The sequence below is a fragment of the Poeciliopsis prolifica genome, unplaced genomic scaffold (genome assembly GCF_027474105.1).
Source record: "Poeciliopsis prolifica strain line A6 unplaced genomic scaffold, Auburn_PproV2 SCAFFOLD091, whole genome shotgun sequence".
In the NCBI taxonomy this organism is placed as follows: Eukaryota; Metazoa; Chordata; class Actinopteri; order Cyprinodontiformes; family Poeciliidae; genus Poeciliopsis; species Poeciliopsis prolifica.
Genome location: NW_026562466.1, coordinates 848,658 through 860,828, shown reverse-complemented (window position 1 = coordinate 860,828; position 12,171 = coordinate 848,658). Strand labels below are relative to the sequence as shown.

Here is a 12,171-nt window from a genome sequence, read left to right as displayed (position 1 = left end):
AAGAAGAAACCAGTGAAGCTGACAGACTGCTCACATGGAGAGAGTGAAGTGAGGAGTTTCCTGCAGTGTCTGCCTTTTATCTCTCATCTCAGGTACAGACATTATGTTCATATTACTGATTTACTTCTTCAATAACCTTTTAGTTGTCACAAAATATCTTCAATATTTAAAAATCATCCTCAACATGGGGATGTTTTTATGCTATTATATCTATTCCCTGTTATATTCACACATTGAGACTTTATTCACTTGGAGTTTTAATCCAGTTTCATTATGAATGGATCCATTTCAGGAGAAAACTCTTAGGATACTGAGCTGTTTGTTGTTGTTTCATTCATTTCTCACTAGTGACATCTGCTGTTTCACTGTAACTGTGACGATCTTCTCACTCAAATCATATTTCCAAACATATTGTTGGAGCTATTTATTTTTATTTCTTTATCTATTTGAATTTTGTTAGTTTATTCTTAAACTTCTATTTTTTGCATTATTTACAGAGTTTATTTGCAGGTTAATAATTGATTTTATATTTTGTTTTGTTTTCTTATTTTTTCCTATTTTTTATCATTTGTAAGCTAGACAGGAAGTGAGGCGGGTCAGTCCACCTTCTATAAATGTAGGGGCCTGGTAAAGGACCAACAGGCATTTGGGTTTGGGCCTATGGTTTTTACCAGTGCAAGAGATCAGTGCAAGAGATCAGAGAGAGAGAGCAGTGCCAGAGAACAAAGAAAAGTTTGATAATTGTAATTGCTTGCATAAAAGGAAAATAAAAGCAACAAAAATCAACAAGTTTGGACCTTGGGATTCTTTTGCCTGTGTTAAGAATCTGGACCCCAGTGCCTCATAGTGGCTGATGGAACTTTTTATTGGATGTTTGGTTTGACAAACAATCGCCACTACACATATTATTACATAGTTGGTTATACTGTGAGTATCTCACAATAACGTTTTCATCTATCTGACATATTGAACCCAATTTAACTGAGCTGAATCATCCTGCAGTCGGCTGTGAGCTGAGCTTGTGTTTTCTTTGATCTTCTGCACTGAGTTGACTATAAAGATAATAGTTTTAGTATCTTAGAAGTGCAGTGATGGTTGGCATCATTTCAGAGTTCTCCCAGTTTGGGGAGATTTGTTCTGTTTTGTCGGTTCCATGTCAGCATCTGCTGATGAAAAATACTCTTCTCAAAGGTCGGTACCAAAGTACCTCCAACGACCCAGAAAGCAGTACGGCTGGTGATGCTTTTATTTTGAAAAGCGACTTTGAAGCAGTGGCGTGTCCAATGTGACGCGAGGCATCGTTTGTTGGCCAGGTGACTTTCAGGAGAAGACACAAGCATGGAAGTCGGGCTTCATGTGACCCGACGCTTTTAACTCTGAACAGAACCGGATCCTGGATCCAGATGCTCCATCGCCATGACTACAGGCTGATTGGATTCTGATCAGGAGATCAATTCACAGAGAGAAACTGAAAACCTTTGGTTGCTCAGATTATCATCATCCTACTGGAGATTTTCTCTGAATCAGAATCCAAACAGGTCATTTTATTCCAGCCGAGGTTTAGAATGTTGACTATGATGAAAGGTCAAAGTTCAACAGTCACACTAAGTTTTCTCAGTGACCTTTCTGTATACATATATAAACCTGGATGTGTTATTATCTCTGTAAGTTGTTTCTAAGTCTGTTAATGAACCAAGTGACCATTTTAATCCTACTTGCTGCTCTCTGGATTATATTTTTCTGTCTTAATCTGAGTTTGAACATTTAGTTTCAGACGTTTCATCTGGTTGTTGGTGTGATTGTAAAAACTGATTGTGTTCACATGAGCAGCTCCACACTTTTAGTTTAGACGGTTGAGTCTGGAAGATCAGATAATTATAATCAAACATGTAGAAGATGTGATTTCATCACATAGAGGAGAGACAAGATGGAGTCCATCAGCAGTGTGTGGTTGTATTGATGCAGCTGAGATCAAATCATCACTAAATGTTTCCTTCTTGTTGTTCCAGGTTTTGAACATCAAGAGCTCATATCGTGATGAGTTCTTAATGAAGAGCAGAGAGAGAGAAGCAACAGGAGAGAGATGATTGGAAACGTTAACATCAGTCTGTAGATATCAAACATTCCCTTTTGATGACATAGACGCTGATTATGAATATATAAGTGAATATAGAAGTGACTTCCTGCTAGATCTGTACTCCCAGCTGAAGGACAGAGAGACTAAATCAGGTCTGAGTCTCCTTCCATTACAGTCAGTTTTCCAATCAGCTCCTGAAGTCTGGACCATAAAGCTCTCAGAGAGAAAGACCTCCATCCTCCTGGAAGTGCTGAAACTCCAACCAGAGAAGAAACCAGTGAAGCTGACAGACTGCTCACATGGAGAGAGAAGTGAGGAGTTTCCTGCAGTGTCTGCCTTTTATCTCTCAGCTCAGGTACAGACATTATGTTCATATTACTGGCATAAAAAACAAGTCTAAATGTTTAAAACTTTGGATTTATTTTCATTTCGTAGCAACAATAAAATGAACACTTATCTCTTCTTAGTTATCTGATATGACTAATGTTTTCCATATTGTCACACAGAGTTTGAATCTCCTTCATAGTTCAGAGGAAAATCTAATCTCTTGACATAAATATATTAATTTGACAGTTTTATTCACTGATTATCTTTGAGTTTCGTCTTTCTGTCCAGGAGTTCTGTTCACTGCACTTTCGTTTTATTTCCCAGTAAACCACCAGGATGTGATCTCATGTTTATGAGTTTCTAGATGATGTTAGTTCAGCTTCAGGTTATTCATTTTCTTCCTGCTTTAGCAGAACCGACTCCAGTCTGAATGAAGGTTGAGTGTTTTCAGGTTCCTCTTCCAGTCCATCCTCTCTAACTCCTCCCTCGCAAGCTTGCTTGCATGCTGGCTGGAAGAAGAATATATTTCAGTTTCACTGAACAGCTTTTAAACTCAACATGAGGAAAACAGACGATGTAACATTGAGCTGCATTTGAACTTGTGACTGCAGTGAACTTTACTGAGAGTGATGAAGATCCTAGCAGCTTCATAGAGAACAACACATTAGGATGAGACACCAAGGAGTCTTCATCACTTTGTGTCTCCAGCTGCAGATGTTTGAGCAGCAGAACTGAGATTTATATGTGAAATGAGGATCAAGGTGAAGCTTTAGCTGCTGTTGTTCATGAGATGAAGAGAAGTTTTGGTCGATTCTCTCATGTTTGGTTTTATTTTGAATGTTTTTAGTTGAAAATCCTAAAATCCCAGAGAGGATGATAACTGAGAGATGTGAAGCACAGGATCAGAGTTTGAGTTGAGAGTCAGTAACAGCTGCTCTGATCAGACATGTAGAAGATGTGATTCATCACATAGAGGAGAGACAAGATGGAGTCCATCAGCAGTGTGGTTGTATTGATTCAGCTCAGATCAAATCATCACTAAATGTTTCCTTCTTGTTGTTCCAGGTTTGATCCTTGGAGCTCAGATCCTGATGAACAAACCAGGTTCTTAGTGAATCTGTTCTGTGCAGCAGCAGAGAGAGAACAGCAGACAGGAGAGAAGATGCTGGAAACGTTAACATCAGTCTGTAGATATCAAACATTCCCTTTTGATGACATAGACGCTGATTATGAATATATAAGTGAATATAGAAGTGACTTCCTGCTGGATCTGTACTCCCAGATGAAGGACAGAGAGACTAAATCAGGTCTGAGTCTCCTTCCATCATTACAGTCAGTTTTCCAATCAGCTCCTGAAGTCTGGACCATAAAGCTCTCAGAGAGAAAGACCTCCATCCTCCTGGAAGTGATGAAACTCCAACCAGAGAAGAAACCAGTGGAGCTGACAGACTGCTCACATGGAGAGAGTGAAGTGAGGAGTTTCCTGCAGTGTCTGCCTTTTATCTCTCAGCTCAGGTACAGTCATTATATTACATATTACTGGCATAAAAAACAAGTCTAAATGTTTAAAACTTTGGATTTATTTTCATTTCGTAGCAACAATAAAATGAACACTTATCTCTTCTTAGTTATCTGATACCATACCATACCATACCAACTTTATTTATAAAGCACTTTAAAACAACCACAGCTGAAACAAAGTGCTGTACATAAAATAGATAAAAACAAATACAGTTTAAAACAACAAACTTACAATATAAAACTAGATCTCGCTGGAATTGAAAGACAAGTGAAATAAATGGGTTTTAAGACAAGCTTTGAAAGTGGACAGTGAAAGGGCCTCTCTGACTTACAAAGGCAGGTCATCCATAGCTTAGGACCCCGACAGACAAAGCTCTGTCCCCTCTGAGCTTCCTTCTAGATCTCGGTTCCTCCAAGAGCAACTGATCTGCAGATCTAAGAGACCGATAAGGTATGTAAGGGTGAAGAAGCTCCGAAAGGTAAGCCGGGGCAAGATCATGCAGTGATTTAAAACACAAGAGAATTTTAAAATGGATCCTAAAATAAACAGGCAGCCAGTGAAGTGATGCCAAGACAGGGGTTACATGCTCTCTCTTTCCAGTTCCTGTCAAAAGTCGTGCAGCCGCATTCTGAACCAGTTGCAGACGTGAAAGCAGTGACTGACTGACTCCCAGATATAGAGAGTCAAAGTAATCCAGTCGAGTCGAAATAAAAGCGTGGATCACTGTTTCAAAATGCTGCCTGGAAAGAAAAGATTTTACTGTTGCCAATTGCCTTAAATGATAAAAACTGGACTTAACCACAGCTCTAATTTGGCTGTCCAATATGACTAATGTTTTCCATATTGTCACACAGAGTTTGAATCTCCTTCATAGTTCAGAGGAAAATCTAATCTCTTGACATAAATATATTAATTTGACAGTTTTATTTTCTGATTATCTTTGAGTTTCAAGTTTCTGACAGGAGTTCAGTTCACTGCACTTTCGTTTTATTTCCCAGTAAACCACCAGGATGTGATCTCATGTTTATGAGTTTCTAGATGTTGTTAGTTCAGCTTCAGGTTATTCATTTTCTTCCTGCTTCAACAGAACCGACTCCAGTCTGAATGAAGGTTCAATGTTTTGAGGTTCATCCTCCAGTCCATCCTCTCTAACTCCTCCCTCGCAAGCTTGCTTGCATGCTGGCTGGAAGAAGAATATATTTCAGTTTCACTGAACAGCTTTTAAACTCAACATGAGGAAAACAGACGATGTAACATTGAGCTGCATTTGAACTTGTGACTGCAGTGAACTTTACTGAGAGTGATGAAGATCCTAGCAGCTTCATAGAGAACAACACATTAGGATGAGACACACCAAGGAGTCTTCATCACTTTGTGTCTCCAGCTGCAGATGTTGAGCAGCAGAACTGAGATTTATATGTGAAATGAGGATCAAGGTGAAGCTTTAGCTGCTGTTGTTCATGAGATGAAGAGAAGTTTTGGTCGATTCTCTCATGTTTGGTTTTAGTTTGGATGTTTTAATTGAAAATCCTAAAATCCCAGAGAGGATGATAACTGAGAGATGTGAAGCACAGGATCAGAGTTTGAGTTGAGAGTCAGTAACAGCTGCTCTGATCAGACATGTAGAAGATGTGATTTCATCACATAGAGGAGAGACAAGATGGAGTCCATCAGTGTGTGGTTGTATTGATTCAGCTCAGATCAAATCATCACTAAATGTTTCCTTCTTGTTGTTCCAGGTTTGATCTCAGATCTCAGATCTTCATGAACAAACCAGGTTCTTAGTGAATCTGTTCAGTGCAGCAGCAGAGAGAGAACAGCAGACAGGAGAGAAGATGCTGGACATGTTAACATCAGTCTGTAGATATCAAACATTCCCTTTTGATGACATAGACGCTGATTATGAATATATAAGTGAATATAGAAGTGACTTCCTGCTGGATCTGTACTCCCAGCTGAAGGACAGAGAGACTAAATCAGGTCTGAGTCTCCTTCCATCATTACAGTCAGTTTTCCAATCAGCTCCTTTATTGTGGACCATAAAGCTCTCAGAGAGAAAGACCTCCATCCTCCTGGAAGTGATGAAACTCCAACCAGAGAAGAAACCAGTGGAGCTGACAGACTGCTCACATGGAGAGAGTGAAGTGAGGAGTTTCCTGCAGTGTCTGCCTTTTATCTCTCATCTCAGGTACAGTCGGATGCTCTCATAGAATTTTTAGCTGTTTGTATTTCTGAATTGATGTTTTCTTACTTCTCTCTTCCAGCGTTCCTCCAGGGTTTTTCCAGAGTGTTTGTTCGTCTCTATCTGTGAGATCCAGAGAGGAGATTCAGCAGCTGGTTTCTCTCCTGCATCTTCTGACCTTCAATCTGCAGCTAACTGGAGTTTTACCCAGGAAAACCTGCAGCTCTGTGGGAAAAGTTCTCCCTCTCTGTGCATCTAAAGTGGATCTGATCCTCACAGACAGCCGGATGTCCGCCAGAGGAGCTGCTCTCCTCTTTAGATCTACCACACAACAGTCTGAGGCAGGAAATTGAAGAACAAAGTCTCTTTCTCATCACTTATCTGCTGTTGAACCATCAGTTCTTGATGTCCGTCGTCTCTGATCTTGTCTCTGATCCAGACTCTCCAACAGTCTGGTCCTGTTCCTGTCTCAGTGGGTGAGAAGAGGCAGAGTGACCTCTCCTCTGGTCCTGGAAGAGCTTTCTGTGGTTTCCACCAAAGCTCAGCCACAGAGAGTCTTGTTGAAGGTGGGCAGCAGTTTGGCGTCTCTGCTGCGGTCTTGGGACGGTTACCGGTTGACCTGACCGAGTCCGGACTCCCCGCTCAGAGCCTGTTCAGCCTGCTGCTTCACGATGCTCCTCTCAGACTCAGGTGAACGTCTTCATCATGTCTGTCAGAAAGTAAACGGATCAGAACCACAGTCAGAGTTGAACCTGTGATCTCTGCAGACTGAGGGAAGAGAAACTCCAGCAGCTTCTGGGTGTCCTCCACGAGGTCCAGGACCAGAACCTGACGTTGTCCCTCTTGAACAAGGTCGGCGGAGACCTGAGCTCCTGCCGGTTGAGCTGGGAGCTTCTTCACTTCCTGCTGCAGCAGCCGACAGCCCAGATCATCACCGTGAACCTGAGGAAGAACCAATTCTTAGAGGAGAGAGCTGCTCAGCTGCTGCTCTTCCTGCACAGGCTGCTGATTCTAAGGTGGAGGTTTAGTTTTCTAATCAATAGTTGCTCTGATATTCCATCAGCAGCTTGTGGTTCCTGGAACTAACGGCGTTGTGGTGAATCCTCTCTCTGCTTCCAGGCCCAGTCCGAGTTTTGTCAGGACGTCCATCAGGGAGATCTTCAGGACTCACCCCAGTAACACGATACCCTGGTTGCTGAGGTCACTGGATCATGTGATCAACCTGAACTGCACTGAGCTGGACTCAAGGGACTGTGATGCTCTGCTGTTCATCCTCAGATACAGCGACAGGAAACTGAGACTGAAGCTGGTGTGGAGCTCCATCCCAGCAGAGGGAATCCAGTCCATCCTTTATATGCTGCACACAGTTTCTGATCTCAGGTCAGATATCAGATCCTGCTCCTCAGGCCTCCTTCCTACGATGAAACATTCCCTCCTGTTCATCACCTGGCTGGTTTTCTTTGTTCTGTGTTTCCACCAGTGTGGACAGGAATGTCCTGCTGAGGTTCCTCCACTGCTGCGCTGCCTCTGACAGCCTGCAGGGGGCAGCATCAGGTCTGCTGAGGACTCTAAAGCACAGGTTGGATCTTTCCTGCTCCTCCTGCGTGGAGCTACCAGAGGAGGAGGATCAGACGGAGCCTCTGAGGTTGACGGCCGCCGACTGCAGGGCCGTCTCCACCGTCCTGAGTCTCAGCAGCGGCGGGGACACACAGCTGGACCTGAGAGACTGTGAGGTGGAGGACAGCGGGCTGGACCTGCTGTTTCCTGTCCTGGACAGAGTCCGACTCAGGTGGGCGATAGAGCCGAGGAAGCCGAAGCAGTGAGAAGTTTGTAGACGTTGACGTCGATGTGGTTTGCTCTGCTGTTCCTGTTTAGAGTCAATAAGACGGTCCTGGTCCAGCTTCTGTCTCTGCTGGCCGTGAACAATCAGAGGGACACGGCGAGACGGGCGGCGTCCCTGTGCAGAGCCCTGGGAGGAGAAGTGGACCTGAGTCACTGTCCACTGGATCAGAGGCTCTGTGGAGCTGTGGCTCTGCTGCTGGACTACTGTGAAGACGTAAGAGAGCTGGACCTCAGTCACTGCCAGCTGACAGACCAGCTGCTGCTGCAACTCAGCGCACATCTGCACAAAGTCCACATCCTGGAGTAAGTTATGCAGAGCCTATCATTTTTCTGACGTAGATAATGCACATTGTTTTCTTCTGTGGGGGTTGGTACTGAGAAATCTGTCAGAATCAAAGTGAGACCCAACAGATTTATTTTTACTATTCGAGCGTTTTGGCTTTTGCTATGATGCTCAACTTAATCAGGTTTCTTTAAAATGTATTTAACGAGTTAAAGAAAGAAAGGAGTGAGGTTCAAAGGGAGAGAAGAGATAAGAGTAGGGGAGAGACAGAATAATAGAGAGGATAGTGGGCAACATTTTATACGTCTCCTTCTCACCTGCAGAAAGAGAAAAACAATAAAACAGAAACAATAGTGATAAACAGCATAAGAAAACAACAAGTTACAAGTTAATAGAAGATCTATGTAGCGGCAACCAGACCGAATCTGAAGACGCCTGACGTCAAACACCTGTGTGTATATTGATGTGTGAAGTAAATATTTTAGGTTTCTCTGAGATTTTCCAATAGGGGAAAAGTGTGTGTGGAAACTGAGCCACTGCCTCGGCCTCCAGGGCCAAAGGGAGAAAGGAGGAAGTCATGGAAAGGTTTCCTCAAGTATGAAGCTCCAGGTCCATCACTACAGGGAGAACTGTAGTGATGGAGAAACCTGCATGCTGCCAGTGCAACATTAGCTCGGTGAAAACCAGCAGTTTATTCTAAACCTTTCTTTATTCAGATGAATTATATCAGAGGCACGGACTCTGTTGAGGTTTTACATTTCTCAGATTGCTTAGTCATTCCAGTGGTGTAGAAACTCTGACGATGGTCAAGTCATACCCTGGTAGAGAAACATGACCGGGAATTTCCAGGAATTAGTCTTAGACTCCTCGGTTTGTTCCCAGCTTTCCATCTTGAGGAAGGGTTTCTCTGCCTTCTGCCTTTTCCCCACTGGATTTCATCACAGGTTAACCCATTTCCAACCCCATGTACAGCTGTACTCACCATTATGTTCAGCTTTTCAAGTATCACTCATCAGATTCCCCTTGTGAAGCTGGGCACTTGTAACGTTCCCTTTACGTGGAGTCTTGTCATTTTCAGGCACACTGGAAGTAATGTCATCCAGGATGTGCTGGGCCTCGGAGTGTCCAGGTTATAAAAGCAGTTATTGGTAATGTGTCAGGGCTGGTGGAGCTGACTGCTCTATCCAGCATCGCTTTCTTTCTTCCTTTTTCTTCCCCAATTAGCCTGTGTAGGCCATGTCCTCTTTTATTTTGTCCACTGGACTCTCGGCTCAGTCTGTGTGTTTGGGCTTCAGCTATGGGGGATCCTACTTGTTTCTTTGAGTCTTATGTCATGGATTCAAGTGCATCATGGGAGTACCTCCCAACATTAGCTCCCTTGCTCTATTATGTGAATCACGTTAGCCTTCTCTCAGCACAGTCTCTGTAAGGTTATGATAACAGAGTCATTAGGAATCAATCTCCTGTCCTCTGATTCTTCCTATGTCCTTCCAGTTTTTCAGTTGATTATTCAGTGTGGTCTCTGTTTTCAAAGCTCTGAGAAATTATAGGTAACTGCTTTGATGTTGCTGAATTAATGTTTTGTCACTAGTCAGTTGTTGTAGTGAGACTAGAATTGAGTGGCAGTGAGTAGGAAGGTGATTGTTAGGCTACTGCAATGTCAACCCAGGTACAAGCATCACCCAATCAAGATCTGAGTCACTCCATCTCAAGAAAGGGATCCTATCCACCTCCTTCCCCCAGGACATGCAAACAACACTATTTACATGCAACAGTGAACAGTTGGTGACAGTTGAACAGAGATGACCTACTGGTTTCAGTCTGGTGTTGGTGTTCACCACAGTTCTGAGACAGAGCTTCTCCAAGTTGTTTCTCACATGTACATGAATACAGACTGTGGAACGACTGCAGTGCAGATGTTCATTGGCTATCAGTGCATCATTGGTTATGATTTCAATATCACATATCGTTGAAGTGACTGGAGAGTTTCTCTGACGCTCTGGTGCAGAAATGTTTTTTCATTATGACTTTATGAATTGGTACTTTTAGTCAAGAGACAACATATCATCAGAGTAGACAGAAGTTCTATGGGGTACCCATATGTTCAATTATGGGACTTGTTTTATGAAAGATGTCCATTTTCTCACTTGAGAATATAAGATTATCTTCCATCAATATGTAGATGAGGCACAGATGTACTTTGAAATCTCACCATGTGAGGTAAAAGCTGGTTCCAGGCATTGAACAGAGAGGTCAGAGTAGGATATTATTGTTTCAGCTGCTGGGGAATGGGTCATTACGAAGTGTTGTATTGTTTGTAATGTAAAAAGTACAGGCAGATCAAGCAAAGTCAGTAGTATTGTTCTCTTTTCTATAGTGTTTCAGATCTATGTGTAAATCATCAACATGTTTACATAATGTTCTCTGTTTTCTGTGTTTTTCAGTCTGAGTCACAATCTTATCACTGATCTCTCCATTGATTCTTTACTCCACATGTTCTTCTTGAACCCCAACATTCATTCAGTGAGGTGAGCAAACATTGCTCCTTCAGTGGAGGAGTTGATCCTTACAGCAGATCAATCCATGGTGTTGTTTGTCAAAGATTAAGATCTGGTTTCTGCTTTGCTCTTTTTCTAGACTGAACAACAACAACATCATGAACAAAAGTCCTTTTAAGGGCAACAAGATGTTTGACATCTGGTGAAGCAGTTTGCAGTCACTTGGTCCTAACAGGATGTTTGTCTCTAAGGCGTAATACAAAACTCTCTCTGTATGGGTGGAGTGGTACCTGCAAATGGAGTTACTAGTCCTCAGTGTAGTTTGCATGGGATATTTGGGCTAAGAATAAATCATTATGTTTTCCTTGCTGATTGGAATTTGTGTGTTTGAAGAGGAAACAAGAAACTTTCACAATGCTGTAATGTAAAGAAGGCAAACAAAATGTATTCCATGTTGTGTCTCTGTGATGCTTTACAAGAGCAATTGAATCCTAGATAATTTCCACCAAACAGATCATGTGGTTCTGTTTCTGTTACTTGCAGTGGCTTCTGTTCTTTCTTGCCTTTCCTTTGTTGATGCTCCAGCACGGTACACCTCATGTTCCTAAATGTCCAACTGGCAAATCAAGCTTGAAAACATACAAAGTACAAATTGAAGTCATTGACAGTAAAACACGATCAAATTAGTCACATGAAATATATGTAAATAATGGTACCTAAACATCAACAGATCCACTATTTCAATAAGAAAAGACCCAATAAGTTTGAACAGTAACTCCAGGTTTTCTTCATGAATTTCTCCTCCACTTTCTTTTCTGGTTTTTCCAGTTAAATTCTGTTAGTTCCCTGTTTGCCTTTTTTCTGTTTCCCAGGATCACTTTTCTGTTTTGTGCTGTTCCTGCTTGTATGTGCAATGGGTTTATGTAGTTTTGTATGAGGTATTTGTCATTAAAGTTTAATAAGTACTTGTGTCATGGCAGTGTTTATCCAGATGTTTGAGGAACCATCCAGTAGCAGCACATTAGTGGGAAAACATAGTTGTAGTGGATCGGCAAATGTTTGACTGTATGTAGCTTCCATCACGTCTATATCATATAGCTGCAAGCAGTTCAATGTAGCTATTATGCATAATGGTTGATATAGGAGTCGTGTCCTTGTAATGTGTGAAAATGGCGTTTAGCACATACTTCTCTAATAGGCATGATTAATGAGAAACATGCTGAATGTATGTAAAAAATAAGAGGAATAGTAAAAACTTTAAGTAACGTACAAAAAGTGTTTCATGTACTCTAAATATTTAGGAGAATATCTTTGTGTTATAGGTTTTGTATTATCACACATTGTTTATGTCAATATATGTAATCAAAAGTCAGCAGAGCAATGATCAGCTATGAACTTGTTAGACAATGTAGTGGATATTATATGGAGACATTTGATGTT

General features: G+C 41.9%; 1 protein-coding gene across 1 annotated transcript in view; it reads left to right on the top strand.

The window, feature by feature from the left end:
* LOC129353465 (uncharacterized) overlaps positions 1–11,696 on the top strand; it is a 33,395-nt gene extending 21,699 nt beyond the window's left edge. Inside the window, exons 10-19 of the mRNA XM_055022813.1 lie at positions 3,470–3,919; positions 6,191–6,449; positions 6,548–6,798; positions 6,876–7,124; positions 7,228–7,308; positions 7,387–7,488; positions 7,589–7,897; positions 7,984–8,253; positions 10,678–10,761; positions 10,871–11,696. Of these exons, the coding sequence (XP_054878788.1) occupies positions 3,470–3,919; positions 6,191–6,449; positions 6,548–6,798; positions 6,876–7,124; positions 7,228–7,308; positions 7,387–7,488; positions 7,589–7,897; positions 7,984–8,253; positions 10,678–10,761; positions 10,871–10,937 (2,122 nt within the window). The 3' untranslated portion in view covers positions 10,938–11,696. The remainder of the gene's footprint in view (positions 1–3,469; positions 3,920–6,190; positions 6,450–6,547; positions 6,799–6,875; positions 7,125–7,227; positions 7,309–7,386; positions 7,489–7,588; positions 7,898–7,983; positions 8,254–10,677; positions 10,762–10,870) is intronic.
* Positions 11,697–12,171: the final 475 nt, after the last annotated feature.